Source organism: Typopeltis vanoorti, chromosome 14 (assembly GCF_054136105.1).
Source record: "Typopeltis vanoorti isolate ZY-2024b chromosome 14, IOZ_Tvanoo_1.0, whole genome shotgun sequence".
Taxonomy (NCBI): Eukaryota; Metazoa; Arthropoda; class Arachnida; order Uropygi; family Thelyphonidae; genus Typopeltis; species Typopeltis vanoorti.
In genome coordinates this window covers 20,987,978-21,007,084 of record NC_143562.1, presented here as the reverse complement: position 1 = coordinate 21,007,084, position 19,107 = coordinate 20,987,978, and the positions used below count along the sequence as shown (strand labels likewise).

General features: G+C 37.1%; 1 protein-coding gene across 1 annotated transcript in view; it reads right to left on the bottom strand.

Moving 5' to 3' along the window:
• LOC150099286 (uncharacterized) overlaps positions 1-19,107 on the bottom strand; it is a 623,534-nt gene that overhangs the window by 335,198 nt on the left and 269,229 nt on the right. Inside the window, exon 17 of the mRNA XM_090404213.1 lies at positions 12,712-12,732. Within this exon, the coding sequence (XP_090260339.1) occupies positions 12,712-12,732 (21 nt within the window). The remainder of the gene's footprint in view (positions 1-12,711; positions 12,733-19,107) is intronic.

The following is a 19,107-nucleotide window of genomic DNA, read 5'->3' as shown; positions in this document are numbered from 1 at the left end:
GCAGAAGATGTGAAGAGGGACATTCAGTTGTTTCCAATGATGCAAACTAGGGAGGGCAATACTTCATCTTTATGAAGTATTGCCCTCCTTTGCCCACACTGCCAATTTATTGGCAGTGTGGGCAAAGGACAATGTTTGTTAATTCAGTGTTGTAAAATGTAAGGTAAAGCACTTCATATCATAAAGATTACACACTTCATATCACATTGATGGTACTAGTTTACAGGAAATTGATGATGCTAGAGATCTGGGAGTGACAGTGGATAGAGACTGAAATTCCAAGGACATATTGCAAAAGTTTGCAGAATAGCTAAGAGGATTACTTGGATGCTGAAGAACAGATTGACAAGTAAAGAAACAGAGGTTATTATCCATCTTTATAAGGCTATGATTTGGCTACATATTGACTACTGTGAACAGATTTGGTCACCTGCATTTCTTGGGCATCAGAAGATGGTGGAGAGGATTCAGAGATGAGTAACCAAGCTGGTGACAGGTCTGTAGAATGTTACCTATAATGATAGATTGAGGATTTGTGGTTTGCAGAGTCTAGTTAGCAGGTGGAGGAGAGGCAATGTGATTGAAACTTATAAGTTACTAAAGGGATACTATAAGATTGACACAGAAGAAAATTTTCAATACATGGAGAGTATGGGAGAAAACAAGGGGTCGCACTTTTAAAAGTGTGGTGAGTGAGGGTGTGCAGACTAGGTTCTTTTCTTGGAGAATGGTGAATGAGTGGAACGGATCACCAGAGGTGGTTGTGAGCACCCCAACAGTGAATAGGTTTAAGATTTATGATAGGAAGCTACATGAAGAAGAAGACTGTGTTAATAAATAGAGTGGGTCTCCCACGATGAGTCTTTTGACTCCATGGAGTGCCCATATAAATATTAATAATACTGAAAAATTTCCATTCCATCAATTTTATAAAAACCCCTTTAGTATATGTGGATCTTTTGATGATGAGTTGACAATTGTTGCAACGGAGAGCCAAAATCATGAATGGCATACTAGCGGAACTGTGTGAGGAGAAGGGAGTGCAGTTTATGGATGTATGGCATGTATTTGAGGGAAGAATCAAATTATACAGGTGTGATGGGTTGCATTTAAATGTCTTTGGAGTGAGTATACTGGAGAAAGTGTTGCTGGATGGAAGTACAGTGTGATGTATGCAAAAGATCAGAAGAAAGAGATGAAGGGAAAAATCAGGAGAGTGTATTGAAGAGACAGTAGTGCTTGGCAGTGAAGTGAGAGAATTGGAATGCAAGCGGAACAAGGGAAATGGGGGAAACTCGGATAGACAGAGATACATGATATAGGGAGAGTGGATGCTGAAAGTGACAGTGAATATGTGTATGAAGATGGAGTATATTTGCAATATGCCCTCTGAATTTCAAATCTCTATCCACCATCACCCCAAGATCCCTAGCCTCATCAATTTCCTGCAATTCAGTACAATCAATATCATACACAGTATGCAACCTTTTCAACCCAAAGTGCATAACCTCACATTTTGCAACATTAAATTGACAATTATTATCCTTTGCCCATAATGTCAATTTATTCAAATCATCCTGCAGGGATATCTACATTGCCTTTATCAACTATTGCCTCCCCCAGTTTTGCATAATCAGGAAACAAATGAATATCCCATCTTAAATCTTTTCCTGTATCACTGATATACATATTAACCCTTTAATGTACCAATTAAAAATCAGAAAGCGGTCGTTTTTCTGCCAATTTTTTGGGCAAGTTTTGAGCGAGGGTGATTTGCTGGATCAAATTCAGCATTATTTCAAAATTAATGATGAATTTGTGCAAATGCAAATGAAATAGCCGATACACACCGTTGGCAACTTTTCTTGGCTGAAAAAAAATAGGCACAAGATTGTCTAGCATCTATATTCGGTTGTATTTATATGTGAAACCAAAATTCAAAATCAATTTTGGTACAATAAACAAAAGACGTGTCACAGACGTCTTTGTATGTTAAGGGGTTAAAGAGTAGTGGCTCTAATACAGAACTCTGAGGTACTCCACTAGTCACTCTCATTCTCCTAAATTGCACTCCACCATATACTACTCTCTCTGGTGTCTGTCTGTCATCCCCCCCCCCAACCTATGCCGCTAGCTTCATATCCATTCCCATTTGCTCCAACTTTTGTAATAGTTTTCCATGTGGTATTCTGTCAAATGCTTTTGCAAAGTCCAGCATTATCATGATGTAGCTATTTCCTTCATCCAATTCTGCTGTCACTTTATTATAAAATGTGAATAAATTACTAAGACAAGGCGTACCTTTACAAAGCCATGCTGCCTACTATAGAATATGACATCCCTATCCACCCACTGTTGGATTCCTTTAACCAACTTTTTGAATACTTTAACAACTACTCCTAATATATTAATTGGTCTCTAGGTTGTCTTGGAGTCACCTTTATGCAATGGAACTAACCTACCCTCTTTCCACATTCCTGGTACACTGCCAGAACTAAAATTTGGATTGAAAAACTTCATCAGAGGCAATTCCAATTCTCTTGCAAATTCATTTAGTATGAGCTGACATGCCATCCGGTCCCACTGATTTCACATTCATATTTCTAAATATACTGAACATCTACTTCATCATCCAGTTCATCTACCTAAATTTTGATATGCATCTCTGTCACACAGCAACTCCAAAATCTCCCACTGGATGATAAACTTTTGCAGAATGATCACTCAACAACTCAACTATTTCATTTGCCTCTCTCACCTTCCTATAATTAGCATTAAGTTTTAAAAGAGGTATACCGTGAGTAGACATATCGATACAAAATTAAATTAGTTTCTCACTAGGTTAAACACACTTCATCCTAGGATCCAGTTTACCCTAGAAGTAGAATCAAATAAGCAGTTAGCATTTTTAGATCTTCTAATTCTTCGTCAACTAGAGGGTAACCTACATTTCTCAGTCTATAGAAAGAAGACTCATACAGGCCATTATATCCATGCGGAATCACATCACCATCCCAGTCAAAAGGCAGGAACTATTAAAACACTGGTTCATCAGGCCCACTCCTTTTGTTCTTCAGACGATCTTTTACAGAAAGAACTACAATATATAACTTCTTCCTTTCTATCTAATGGTTATAAGAATTGCTTCATTAAAAGAACTTTGAGTAGTTTTATTATGTCTTCCTCTTCAAACACAGAAGAAATAACGCGCATTCCTATCCCTTATGTACAAGGCATCAGTGAACGTATAGCAAAAGTTTTAAAACCACTGAATATTTTTGTTGCCTTTCGACCATTTAGAAAAATCTCCACCTTTCTCACTTCTTCTAAGGACAAGCTTCACAACCTTAATTATCCAGGTGTCTACCAGATTTCGTGCTCTTGTGGATTATTTTATTTTGGACAAACAGGAAGATCTGCCTCTATTCGGCTAGAAGAACACCAATCTTATATTGAATACTTTAAACCTGAAAAGTCTGGACTTGCAGAACATGCCATCTTCACTAGACATAGAGCTCATTGGAGAAAGACAAGAGTTCTTCACAAAAGTCAGTTTCTCATGGAATGCCTTTATAAAGAAACATGTGAAACTTTACTTCATTCTCCTAACTTAAACAGATCCGACGGCTTATGTCTATTCCCCTTTATGGGAGATAGTACTTTATAAATCAGCTAATCTTTCCTAACTTTTTATTGTATACATTTTTTTTTTTTTTTGTTAAGAAATTTATTGACCTTTTTAGTTATCTTACACCAGTTACTTAGGTGGCTTTTTGGAATTGTCAGTTATTGTTTAATTTGAGTTAAAATGTACTGAAGATGCCTGTAACACACAGGTAAAAATTATACTATTAAATAATCTTTGTATGTGAGTTTTCCGTTATTAATTTTGTATCGATAATTAGCATTGTTTTAAGTAATCAAACTTAGTCACCCTTCTGAAGCCATGGCACTTCTCCAAAATGACTCCTAAGTCTCTCATAATTAACAGCTTTATATTTCAACATAGACCTTTACTTCACAAAGAATTTCACATTTGACAACTCTCCAGAAGAAGACTGCATGGTCACTCTCTCCAACTGGAGATATAGTCTACCTTGGTTATGAATATATCTTCTGATGCTATTATCCAGATCCACAATACTGAAACATCTTCATATCATATCACCTTTTGCTGACCTGGTTGGCCAAGTGATTAATATATCCACTGTTCAACCAACAGGATGTAGATTCAAATCTTGTCACAGGTATGGATGTTTGTATGTGTCTTTAATTAGGAAATAAATTTCATCACAGATATAAAACCACCACCCTTCTCATTGGAGATTTTTAATTTTAATTCTTTGCATTACTGCCTTTACTGCCTCAGCAGCAGCTTTTCGTGCCTCAGCATACCGCAAACGCATCTCAGGTGACCTGACCCTAAGCCATGTTAGGTAGGACTCCTTTTTTGCTCGGACAGTTTTTTGGACTTCTTGGTTCAACCAAGGTGTCCTTTTCTCACTGCCCGTTGCCATGCCGAGCCGCTTTCTGCCACAGCATGAGAGTGCAGAGGCAGTGACAGCTGTTCTGAACAGCTTCCACTCCTCCTCAACATCTGCAGTATGCTTGGGAAATCTCTTTGAACCTGCTGAGGCAGTAACGACAGCAAAGCAGAAGGCTTGGGAATCCTTTGGAGAAAGATTAGACTCATCCTATGCAAATGCAAACAAAGTATTCTGGCAGACCATCTGCCGCCATCGAGGGAGGAAATCGTGCACAGAAAGGCCTCTGATGGTGCACTTTTAACAACTGAGAAGGATATCCTCCACAGATGGAGGGAATACTTTGAGAGCATTCTTAACCCTCGTTGCCCAGCAGTTGTGGACATCCAAGAGGTGCATATCGGGGCAATGACTAGTCTCACAGCAGAAGAGGTCCATTTAGCAATAAAATCGTCAAAATCGGGCAAGGCTGCTGACAATGATGAAATTTGGCCCGAAATGCTAAAAGCCTTAAATCGAGAGAGTGTTCTCTGGCTGACTCGAGTGTGTCAGGCTGCTTGGATATCTGGGCGAGCACCAAAACAATGGCAGACAGGCATAATAATACCAGTCTTCAAGAATGGAGACCAGAAGGATTGCAGTAACTATCGTGGCATCTCTCTGCTCAGCATTCCTTGGAAAGTGTATGCTAGGTGCTTGGAAAGACAGTGCAGGAGCATAGTTGAGTCAAAGTTCCAGGAAGAACAATGTGGCTTTCGTCTTGGTGGAAGCACAACTGACAAATCTTCTCTTTAAGGCAAGTCTTTGAGAAATTTTGGGAATATGCCAAGAATGTCTACACATGTTTTGTGGACTTGGAGAAGGCATATGAGTGTGTCAGAATTGGAAGATGTACCATTGGATGTCTGCTTTTTGCAGATGACCTAGTTCTGCTTAGCTCTTCCACAGATGACCTCCAGCAGACCCTGGATAGGTTTGTAGCTGTTTGTGCAGATGCCGGAATAAAGAACAGTGTGGCCAAAACTGAAACATTTATGGTCTCAAGACAACCATCCCAGTGCACTCTACATGTAAGTAGAGTCCCAATGAGGCAGGTGGAGAAGTTTAAATACATTGGGTCCATATTCACTACGCCCAAGTGAATCCCGCCTTGGGCGTAGTTGAGAACAGTGTGACAGGAAGGGTATTTAGAATATTGCCAAGGCATTACTGTGGTGAAATGAGGCACAGAGCAAGGATTATGAATGATATGCTGGCTGAAATGTGTGAGGAGACGGGAGTACAGTTTGTTAATGTGCGGAATGAGTTTGAGGGACTGCTTTTGAGTGGTTATGATGTGAGTTGCTTGGAAAGATTGCTACTGGAAGGTAGAGAAGTGAATAGAGAGAATGAATCAGATCGAGTGGGAAGTGATGTGGAAGAGCAGGAGAGTAAGATAGGAGAGATTAAAGAGGTGGTTATGAATGGTGAAGTGAGTGGTATGAATATAGAAAATGAGAGAATGGGTGTGCAAGAGGAGCAGGGAAACGGGGAGGCTCATGGTGGACAAGGGTACACAGCAAGAGAAAGGTGGATGCTCCAAGAGGAGTTGAGCATGTGTAGGCAGGAAAGGAATGGGATGACCAGGGATCAAGAGGAAACAGTTGGAATTGAAAAGGGTTTTAAAATGAAGAAGCAGAAAGGGAAATGGCCCCAGTCCAGCATGGAGAGATCACATCGAGTGAGTGGTATCAGCAGAACTAGCTGTAGATCCAGAAAGGAGCTGTTGTGTTTGTATACAAATGCTAGAGGTATAAGAAACAAGGCAGATGAAATGGTTGCACTAATTGCTTCTGTTCACCCAAAGATTGTCGGAATAAGTGAGACATGGTTGGAAGAGGATGACATCCTGACAGGAATAGAGATGGAAGGGTATGGTGTGTTTCATGAGGAGAGAAGGGGTAAAAAGAGAGGGAGAGTGCTATTGATGATAGAGAAAGAGTTATGTCCATATAAAGTAGAGATGCAAGAGGGAAATAGTGCCAGTGGTTTTGAGGCAGTATGGTGTGAGATAGAGGTGAATAAAATCAAATACTTGGTGGGATGTTGTTATAGACCAGGTAATGTGGATGGTGGTGATAATGAAATGTACAATCAAATTAGCCAAGCAAATAAGAAAAGGGTGATCATTATGGGTGATTTTAATTATAGCAACATAGACTGGAATCATGAGATAGCAACTGGAAGTAAAGAAAATGAGTTTCTTGAGTTTTTGAGGGATAACTACCTCAGACAGTAAGTAACAGAGAGCACAAGAGGATTGAGGATCTTGGATTTGGTCATCTCATCAGAGGATGTAATTATAAATGAGCTGTCAAATCATCCACCAATTGGTGAGAGTGACCATGAGGTGATTACCTGGGTTGTTGCCAGCAGTGCAAGGATCCCTGTGAAAAAAGGGTATATGTGGAACTACAAGAGGGGGGTGATTATGAAGAGCTCAGGAGACAGCTTGCAGGTATAGCATGGAATGAGCAGTTAGCTAAAAAATAGATCAATGCAGGTTGGGGGATTTTCAAAAACTATTTAGTAGATGCAATGTCTAAATGTATACCATGGGTAAGAAGGTTAAATAAGGTAGGTGTGAGATGGATGAATAAAGAGATTAAGCATGCCATACAGAGAAAAAGGGCATTGTGGAGGCAGCATAAGAGAAGTGGAAGTAACCAATTTCATGAGGTCTACAAAGACCAGGCAAGGAGGGTGACTTGGTTGGTGAGAGTAGCTAAAGAGAGGTATGAACAGCAGTTAGCTAATGAAGCCAAAAAGAATCATAAGGAGTTCTTTCCATATGTAGCCAGCAAAAGAAAGAATGATTATGGAAGGATGACATTGATTGGAGGAAATGGTATAAAGACAGCTGTTGCAGAATGTGTGGTGGAGATACTTAATGAGCAGTTCATAAAGATCTTTCAATCTTGTGAATGTGACTTCATGGAGAGATTAAGAGCAGTTGATGATGGGGAGGAGAGACTGACTGTAAGTGAGCAAGAGGTGTTTGGGGAGTTGAGTAAATTAGATGTTAATAAGGCTGTGGGACTTGATAATATATCACCACGTATTCTGAAAGAATGTGCCAGGGAGCTGGCACCTGCCTTGACATATTTTCTTAATATGAGTCTTACACTGGGTCAAATTCCTAAGGAGTGGAAGGAGGGCAAGATTGTGCCACTTCATAAAGGAGGTGAATGAACTCAAGCATCAAACTATAGGCCTATCTGTGTGTCAGGTATTGTGGTTAAGTTGTTGGAGAAGCTTGTGAGAACTGGGTTCCAGAGTTGGGTTGATAACAATGGTATTATCTTCGATGGACAGCATGGATTTGCTAAAGGAATATCATGTTTTAGTAATCTACTTACTTATTACAATAAAGTGACTGTTTCCTTGGACAGAGGAAAAGGATACACAGTAATATACTTGGATTTTGCAAAGGCTTTTGATAGAGTACCTCATAGTAGGTTGACAGTCAAATTAGAGCAGATCGAGTTGGATATTAGATTGGTACATTGGATTAGAGACTGGCTATCTGATAGGTATGAACAAGTTGTGTATGGGGAGTGATATCCAGGGAAAGGAAAGTCACTAGTGGAGTGCCTCAGGGGTCTGTTTTAGGTCCATTACTGTTTAACTTGTATATTAATGATATAGGTAAAGATTTGGATGGAGATATTCAGTTGTTTGCAGATGATGCAAAGTTGGGATGAACCATGAAGTGTAGTGAAGATGTTGCGGCCTTACAGGAAGACTTGAATAGATTGAGTGATTGGGCACAGAAATGGGGATGTGAGTTTAATGTTGCAAAATGTAAGGTTTTAAAATTTGGAAAACAAAGATGGGATGCAGAATTTATGCTTGGTGAGAATATATTGTTGGAGGTAGAGGAAATAAGAGATTTTGGGGTGATAGTGGATAAGGATCTAAAATTTAGATGATACATAGCCAAAATTGTGAACACAACACAAAGGCTTCTGGGAATGATGCGGAGGACACTGACGTGTAGAAGTAGGGGAGATTCTTCTTCTGTTGTATAAGGCTTTGATTAGGCCACACATGAACTATTGTGCCCAGATTTGGTCACCAGGTTTCCAGAAGGATGAAGAGATGTTGGAAAGAGTCCAAAGGAGACTGATTAAGGTAGTTTGTGACCTCTGGAATGTCGAGTATGAGGGAAGATTGAGAAGATGTAATTTGCAGAGTCTGGTGGACAGGAGGATGAGGGGAGATATGATAGAAACCTACAAGTTGGTAAGGAGTTGTTATAGGATCAATGCTGCAGAAGTTTTACAGAGAATAGTGGGAGATCAGGGGAGAACCAAAGGTCATCCCTGGAAACTGTATAAAGAGGGTGTGAGTAGGGGAGTGAGAAGCAGGTTTTTTTCGTGCAGAGTTGTGAATGGTTGGAAAGTCTTGCCTAAGAATGTGGTGTCTGCAAAGATTTTGAATGTGTTTAAAACACAGTATGATGAGCTGTGTGTGTAATAAAAGGACCTCCTGATGAGTCTTTGACTCCATGAGGTCTTGGGGTGGTAATAATAATAATAGTAATAATAATAACATTACTGGGATCGCTATTAGAAGTACTTGCCATGAACTCAGAATTTTTGGTTTCAGTCCTTTCGCTTATTTTCTTTTGTACTATGTTAGCTGTTCCAGTTTTTAGATATTTATGCAAACCCCACTTTGTTTCTGAATATCATGTTCTTTTTTCCGATTTATGTTGCCAATATTCTGTGCCTGATAGTTTTTTCTTTTATCAGACATATTGGAATGTTAAAATTATTTTAAAAGCCAAATCCTAATAACTGTATTAAAATATATATATATATATATATATATATATATATATATATATATATATATTATTAAGAATCATTTCACAACTATTTTTGTATTTTGATTCTTTTTCTTTATTGGTTTACTCCTCTTAACCAATTATCTAATTATGATCATTTGGTCTCATTGGTTAAATGATTTACCTTCAGGTGATGGCCAACTCACGGCCAACAATGGATATGGAAATAAATGAAAGATAGAAGGTGTTCTGCTATTGTCACATCGTCTGATATTAACACTGACAGTGTGATATTAAACACAACATAATACTACATTATTTTAAATGATTATGAGTTTTAAAAAATATACAGTAGAATGAAGTTTTATTACGTAAAAATTTAACTAACGACATCCTGAAGTTTGATTTCAACAGAGAAGGAATAAATAATTTTTTATGATTTATTTTTCGCATAGTTTAGGCCAATTTTGCTGCCCCAAAAAACTTGTCACACCATCAGTATAGTTGGCCATGCTGCCATATACTACATTTTGTGTCAGTCTGTTAACCTCCTCCCTCCACTATCCATGACACCAATTTCATATCATTCCCATCTGCTCCAATTTATGTAATAGCTTTCGATATAGTAATCTGTCAAATATGTTTGCAAATTCCAGCAGTATCATGGTATAGCCATTTCCCTGTACAACTCAGCTACCACTCTATTATAAAAAGATAAGTAAATTACTGAGGCATTACTACTTTTCATAAAGCTATGCTGTCCACCATAAAGTAATATACTGATACTCATCTATTCTTGAATTCTGCCTTTGACCACATTTGGAAGACTTCAGCACTTTGATATACTAACTGATCTGTAATTTGCTACTTCTCTCCAAGAGCCTCCTTTATGTAATTGAACTATCTTATCCTCTTTCCATTCCTCAAAATTTTGCCAGAGCTGATTTCAATTAAACAGCTTGGTCAGAAGCACTATCAGTTTTTTTACACATTCTCATAACAGTGACAATGATATTTCCAATAAGTTGAGCACCTCCTGTTCATCTATTAAGAATTCTTAAATCAGTTGTCACTGGCAATTGCATAGTCTTCACCTGGATGATACACTATTTTGTTGCATCATAACAACAACAAAAATTAAAGAAATAAACCTCTTTAGGATTTCCTTTGGCCTTCTTAGCTAATTCCCTCTCATAATCTGATTTAGTCCTCCTAATGATCCATCTTTGCTGTACTTTGTATTGTTCCTAGGCATGCTGATCACCTTTTTCTTTATATTCCTTCTACAATTGATCTAAAAATCAAGATGTAAGCAGAAGAATTCATTATAACTAATGAATAATGGAAACGTTTACATTAATTGAAATATTTTTATTTATAGAATTTTTGGCCTTTACATTTCATATGTTTCATAGCCATTTTCAATATGATCATAGGAAAACAATCACAAAAAATGAGAACATCAATTCAATTGAAAGCGCATGATATTATATGCACTATCAGCTGCAGGATAATAGCTCCATCTACATTAATAGATATCCAAAAATAATTACAATAAAATAAATTAGTTAATAAAATATTTTTAAATATACACAATTAATTAATTACAATTTACAGAACACATGAATGGTGAGTGTTAGTCAGTATAACTTCCCAAAATTGAGAAGGTTTAAGGAAATCGTTTTTGGTTTCTTTTAAGGTTTGGATTGTGAATGCTCACTTCACAGCATTCTTTGTACAGTCTTTCCAAAAGAAAATAATAAGAAAGCTTTGAAGCATTTTCGCATAATCATGATTTTTATATATTTTGTATAAGGAATTGCTCCCTGCATGTGGTGGAGCGATATTGTTCAAGACTGGGAGCCAGCATAGTGCAGTCACCTTGATTATGTCTGTCAGAATTCTCATGCTGATGTTGAGCTGGGTATCACCTGTGTGTGTAGGGGGGGGGGGGGGGAACCAAACTGATAGCTGCAGTCTGGAGCACCTCTACTAGGACTCCTAATGATGTGCCAGCAAGTTTCTGAATGATTGTTGTGGGATGACAGTTTAGCAGCAAGTGTCGTAAGATGCTGGCAGAATGTCAGAGTCCTGTCCAGTGTGATGCCCAGATATTTAGGGTTGGGTTGTACTTTAGTGTTTGACCATTCATCTCAATTTTTAGTTTCCCATGGGCTTGTTTATGACAGAGGTAAAAACGAGACACCTCTATTTTACTTAGGTTTGGCTGCAATCTCCACTTCCTAAAATAGGTACTTGGCAGAGCGAGATCTCTTGCTACTGTACACCTACAGATATGAGACCTTTCGACACTTCTGCGCATGTCAGAAGAAGGATAATCCATTCCGATAATAGTGTAATCAATCCATCTTGTGGGATGAATTGTTTAGTATTACATGTCGGAAAATTAACTTTTCTTTTATGAAAATTCTAGTTTTTAAAGTGGTAACTATTTTGCTTGTATAACAGTTGGAAAATGTTACGTATAAAGCACGTGATTTTGCATGTTGGTGGCCAATTCACACATCCTTTTTTCTTTCTCCCCTTCAGCATGAATTGACTCTTCTTGGCAAGTTGCCAGACTACGGTCTCAGATTTGTGGTCAGACAGTAATATATCTCTCACTTTTAATCATTGATCTTGAGTTGCTATTGCCATTGGCATAAGCAAACTTCCTGGAGACAACACATTGAAAAGCAACGGGAAGAGAACAGAGCCTTCAGGTAGATCATTTTTCAATGTTCAATCAATAGGATGGCTTGTCCCTTTTAAAAACCTGAAAGGTGCAAGTGGTGAGGCAGTTAAGGAAATATTATAACGTTTTTGCATGGTATTGGATCCTCTTAACATAATATCCATATTTTAAGGGGATAAATATATGGATATTTATCCTCTTAAGAGTAAACATACGGATTTACTAAATGTTTACTAAATGTGTAATAAATTCTTATTAAATTTACTAAATGTAATAAGAATTTATATTTACTAATAAGAATGTTTACTAACAATAATTTATTAGTAAATTCTTATTAAGAAATTACTGATAAATTCTTAATGAGTTAAAAAGGGAAGCCTTTTTTTAAGAATTTTATTACATTTTATAATTATTTTTACATGACTGTAGTCAAAATGATGGATAAATTGGATACAAATACCAAGTACTTCAACAATTACTAGTACCAAGTAATTGTTGAAGCTGTTCACTAAATAAGCAGATTAGACTCTCGTGCAGCCTTGAAAGTTAATGTCTGTATGTATTACTTACTTTCATCAACCATACACAACAGCTATTCATGCATACTATCTCTCATCATAATAGAATATAGCTAAATAATTTAAAGAAAGAAATTAGATATACGAAAAGTCAAACAAGACAAAAGGATTACAATTTCTAACCTGGCTTTTGTCATCATCTTCCTATGGTAGTAACACATCAGAGATCAGAAGAGAAAGCCAGTGAAAAAGAAAATAGCATGTTAGCATATCTAAAAAGTTAACTGTCAACTACAATTTATTAAGAGATCAGTGAATAGTTACCAAATATACTGTGAATATATATATATATAATGTGCATAACTGTGTAAAGAATTGATAACCGAATGCATCTCTCTCCAAATATACTCAGTGTCATTTTTATTTTCTCATAGAAGTCCTAATTAATATTAAAAAGTACACACTCAAAATAAAATTTAAAAAAAAGACAACACGATTTAAGCAAAAGTCTTAACCAAAGAGTGTGTTTTAATCAAAATTATAATTACAGCTTCAGGTGAAAATTTCCACAATATATATATAAAATAAAAAAGATTTGTCAGAAAAAGTTGAGAAACTAAATAATAATACATGAACAAAAAATAATTGAAATAATAAATTTTCTATTAGAAATCATTTTATTAAATCTTAATAAATGTTTATATAAAGAATGTAACAGTGATATGGAGAAATTAAATTTTTTTTAATGTGAATCCTCTAACAAAAGAATATAAACCTACTGTACATTTTTTAGTACAGTGGATGGACTAATGGTTTGGTAATCCAGTTCTCTTGTTCCCTAACCAAACAGATGTGCTAATTTTTTTTGGTAATCTCACACAGGATGATGAAATTCATTTTCCGACTAAAGATAATCACAACCATTCATGCCTATAGTAGGATTCAAATCTAAAGCATGTTCAAACATAGTTGACAGAAACATAGTCGAGCAGACTTAAAGTTAACATTTAGGACTGATCCATTGCCATAAATAACTTAGCTTTTTCTTTCCTACTTTAAACAATTTTGGAGCATAATGATTTTCTCAGAAATGAACAGTATTAACCTATTGTTACGTTATCCCACATACTGTTTGGCTATGTAGAAGCCATAATCTGATCATAAATGGTAGCATACATTTCAGAATTTATCTTATCATTTCAAAATTCAGGTATTCAAATTGCAATCAAATAAATAGCAAAAATATAAGGAATTCATGTATAATTAAAGAAGACTTATGCACGTTATTGCACACATATCACAGTATATTTAGTTAACAAATAAAAGTAATACAGAAGAATATATATAACAAATATAGCTATTGAATGAAGGATCATTGCTCTTTTTTTTTTATATTTTAGCACATGCAAAACTTCCTGGCCTACATTATAGCAATACTAATACATATCACACACCAAACAGCCAGTTTATTAGGAACATAACATATAGAGCTCTTCTGTTTATCTCTCATCTCTCAGAACTGCCTAAATTCATTGACATTTCCACTAGATGTCAAAAGCATTCCACAGAGAGCAGCAGATTCTCCACCATGAACAGCTTATTCCATCTCATTCAAAAGATGCTTAATTGGGTTGAAATGCAGTGACCAAGCATGGTAATGAATATCATATAATCACCATCATATTCCTAAAACTATCTCAAGTGCCATGTGATATGACATATTATCCTGCTTGGAAGGAACTGATTTCAAATGGATAAAACTATATGTAATGAATAATACAATGATATTCGAGTAGGCCATGATATTCAGGTGTTAATCCACTGATATCAAGGGGATACACACCAACAGAATACTCTGACCACATCATCACCATCATCATCACTTGGCCCATTTGTTCATTGCTGTCATCCATACCTTGACACTGCCTTCTGTGTGGAACAATTGGAACTGGAATTTGTGAAATCAGGATATCTTTTTCCACTTCTCAAGCTCCAATGTAGATGTTCTTTCGAATGCTCACTCAACCTTTATCTGGCAAGATTGAAACATGAGGTTATCTTATACACCATAGGTAATATGATATTATGCACTGTGTGTTCTGATACTTCTATGGGCTGTTGCACTGTGTTATAATGTTGTATGGCATATGACTAATTGTGGCTCATCTATGAGACTGCCTGATTTTAATAAGTTTCTACTGACCATATGTTTTTATGGTTGTTGGACCCTCTGATATATTATATACATATTATGAATAAACATCTCGGCAAGGTAACAGATTTCATGACATTATCATATCTAATGTCATGGAGCCTATGACACTAGCTTGTCTGGCATGACTATCATACTGCATTCAAAGGCATTTAGGTTGCACTGTTGGTCCACTATTGTACTGAATTTTAATAATTATATTTTATTAACAATAATGTGAAATTCAAAGATATCTAATCATTATTTTACAATTTTTGTCCCAGAGCATACCATCTTGCCTATCTGCTTTATATGACCTGGAAATAATGTGGCATTGTGTGATGAAAAACTAGATTCTTCAGATGATGAGGATATACCTAATAAACTGGCTACTCTGAGTTTATATGAGTATTATTAGATGGTGTTAAACTAACAAAACTAACATCTTTCTCTAAAAAAAGAAAATAAAAAAAGCATGACAGTAGTGCTGTCATCCTTTTTATTTAATTTATTTTTATTTAATCTTTTTTTTTTGTCCATTAAGAAGATGGCAATGGATGTGATAAACTCATTACTCTGTATATATTAGTAATATTTGTGGATATTAAACTAACAATATTAATATCTGCCCTTAATAAAAAATTAAAAATGGAAAAATAAAAAGCACGAGAGTAGTACTGTTTTGTCCATTAAAAAGATTGGGATGTGCATAATAAACTGTGAATTCTACATTTATAGAGAGGATTTTGGTGCACCAGCTCATCTACATAAGCAATATTCCATGGTTGAGCAGATTTGATATTTGTATAGAGTTAACAAATGTAAAGTAGTGTCTTGAACAGAAGAATACACCAAGTTTTTTTGGCAGCTGCAGAAGTTATAGTTTTAAGATGTGTCTGTGCCAGGAAAGATTGGAGGTGTAGGTCAGTCCAAAGAGGGAAATCTTATCATGTTTGGATATCAGTTATTGAAGGTTAGGGAAGGGATGTGAGCTCTTTCTTGCAAGAGATCAGACAGGACTGAGTTTTGGTGGCATTGAAGTCTACAAAGTTGCCCTTGTCCCACTGAGATGCAGCTAAGAGATCAGAGTTCAGGATATTGAACTCTGATCTCTTAGCTATATCTTAGTTGTATTGAAATCTTGAGAGTTATAATAATAGGGCACTTACAAGGTTTGTCAAATGAAAAGGAAGTCAGACCAGAGAATGGTAATTTGCTAAGTAGGCCCATGTGTCAAACCAAGTCAAATGTTTTTGAGATGTCAAGAGTGATTATGTGAGTTTCTCCAAATTTTTCCATGGCTTGAGTCCAGAGGTGGGTGGTGAAGGCAAGACAATTGATTGCAGACTGAGAGTGGCAGAATCCATATTGCTGGTAAATGATTACTTGGTGGTTCTTCAGGTGATGCAGAAGTTGGCTGTTGATGATCTTTTCCATAGTTTATAAAAAACAAAAGTCAGAGCAATTGGATAATAGTTTGTTGGATGACCTTCATCACTTTTTTTCAAATGGGTTGGATGTAGGTCTGTTTCCATGCTGGAGGATAGATACCAGTGAATAGGATAGATTGTATATGTGATACAAATTGGTGTTAGTTCTAAGTTACAAGTTTTTAACACAACAAGCAGGATACCATCAGGACAGATGCTTTGTTTATGTTTAGGTTATTAAGGATTCTTTGGATTTCTTTCTGGTGAAAGACTATGAGCAGCATAGAGTGAGCAGCTTTCAGTAAGGTGGGAAGTGCTTTCCCCTAGTCATCAATGCAGAAATTCGAAGAGAGGAGTGATGCCAATGGCCTTGTCTTTGAGTGAGGTGGCTATGGTTCCATCTGGGAGAACAGAGGAAACATGGGTGAAGTTGTGCCCAATGGTCTTGAAAAGGGATCAGCAGACACAACTGCCATTTGGACTGGAGATGAGTTTGCAACATTTTGCCCCTTTCAAAGTCTGATTTGGATTTGATGAAGGTTCTTTTACAGCTGTTGTGAGCTGCATATAGGTAGAGTGAGCAGCTGGAGTTTGGGTCTTGAGATACTTGTGGTAGGCTAAGTGGGTTTTTTTTTTGTGTTGTTGTTGTTTTGTTTTTTCCTTCCTCTTTGTGCTGCACTTGCATGCTTTTTTTTGAGAACCAAGGCTTGGATAGCTAAGGATTTTGGGTGGAATGAAGGCCTTCATTCCTGAGAAGATGATTTCTGTTATTCAGTCTGAGCTGGTATTTGTATCAAGAGAATTGAAGTAGTAGTTAGACCATGGGAAGGAACAACAGAACTCATGGAGATTATCCCATTTGGCAACCTTGCCGTGCCAAAGGACATGAGACTGAGAACTTTTGGGTGAAGGTTTTTTTCCATAGCAAAGGACACTTTTATGAAGTTGTGGTCTGAGTTACCAAGAAGAGAACTAACATGCACAACATATTTGGAAGGGGAGGCTTCTTAAGAAGAGATGAAGTGTGCAGGGTATTCTGGTAGGGAGATTGATGATCGGTGATTAGGTCATTACTAATGGCAAATACTACAGTATCCCTACCTGCTTGGTCAGTGAAAGAGGAGAAGGGAAACCAATTAGAGTTATGGACACTGAAGTCACTGAAGTCTACCTTGCTATTAGGGTATCTTGACAGAAGTTGAGATTTAGAGAGAAATATGAAGAGGTAAGAGGTATGGAGAGAATGTGAAGAGGTAAGAGTAGTTATTGGAGTTTGGGGAATGATAGAGACAGCAAATGAAAGTGGGAGGCTGGTTTGGTAAGGAAATTTTGGTGGGATCAAAACAGATCAAACAGGGAAAATTCAACGTTTTGGAATTTCTAGAATGGAATGTCAGTTCTGACAAATGCACAAGTACTGATGAATTAAGGAACTGTGTAATATATAGTTTAGGCAGTTGAGATGGACAATGGTTGATGAGGTTGCCAACTGGAGTTCTGTTAGGAATAGTACTGGTGTAGATGGTTGTAAGTGGTGATCATCAACAACAGCAACATAAATGCTGGTGAAATGGATATGGAAATTTTTTTGGGGTAAGAATTAATGTGAAATTTTTATTATTTTGGTAGGATTTTTATTGTTTATTATGGGGTTTCTCATTAGATTTTTTTCTGCTTTATTATGAGTTTTTAAATTGTTTATTTTTTGTGGGAGAAATTTGATGATCCACAGTCAAATTGTGTTTCTTTGAGTTGTAATCCATTGTATGTGGAAAGAAATAGGAGTGTGAAATGAGAGATAATGGAGTCACAAAACATACCACCCATACAGAAGAAACCCAAACTCCTGTCCACATGTTGCCTTGACAGTTTCCCCTACAACCACTGTACTTAGGCTTGCTCCAGTCATGAAGCAAAGTAAGTGGCAGCAGGATTTGGTGCTAGCTGATCAGGAAGCCTCTGGATTTGTTACTAACTGGTTTGGTCCCATGTACTAATCAGCAGCAGCCAGCCTGCAGAACCATTTTACTTCTGTATCCTAGAATGGGAGGACAGTCAGGATCCCTACAATGTGATTGGAATGTCAGTGGGAAGAGTCATTCGTATTGCAAATAGGAAGGGAGGGGGGGGGGGATCACTAGTGCAAGGGTTCCCAGAAACTGGAACCCTTGCACTAGTAATCAAACATGGCTTCAAGCCACTTAAGGTAAGCAAGGTGGTGGTATTTCACCGAGCAACAACAGCCATCAACCAACTAGAAGTCTACTTAGCATTTCCTCCAACTAAAGAAGGTATGCATTTCCAGCAGCAATGCTTGCCAGGTGTGCCAGAGTCCCATTTGTGGAAACTGGATATATTGTGGGAAGGTATAACCTGTTTATATAGAAGATATATACAGAGAGGCTATATACTGTGCACTGACCACCCTTAAGTAGGCCCTTAAGTATATACAATTCTACTCAGATTTTGCAAACAACTTTGACAGTGTATCTACACAACAAATTGGCAACTAAATTGGAAGGATGGAGTTAGATACCAGATTAGTGAGTTTGATAGGTGACTGGCTGTCAGATAGGCAGCAGTAGCAAGTTGTGAATAGCAGGGAGAGGGGTTTACCCAAGATATAAAAATTACTAGTAGTATGCTACAGGGTTCTGTTTTGAGGCCATTACTGTTTGTTATATTAATGATACTGGGAACAAGTTATTATTATTATTAATAATAGTAGCAGTATCATATGGGTACCTCCATGGAGTCTGAAACTCACTGCAGGAGAACAAAACTATCCACACAATCTGTCATACCTCTCCTTGAACCCATTAACAGACAAAGCACAACTGACTCTGGCAATCCCTTCCAATCACTCATGATCTCTAAGCAAAAATTCTAGTCCTGACACACCCCTACTAAACACACTTTTACTCACCTTCTAGGAATGGCCCCTTGTTCTGCCCCCTC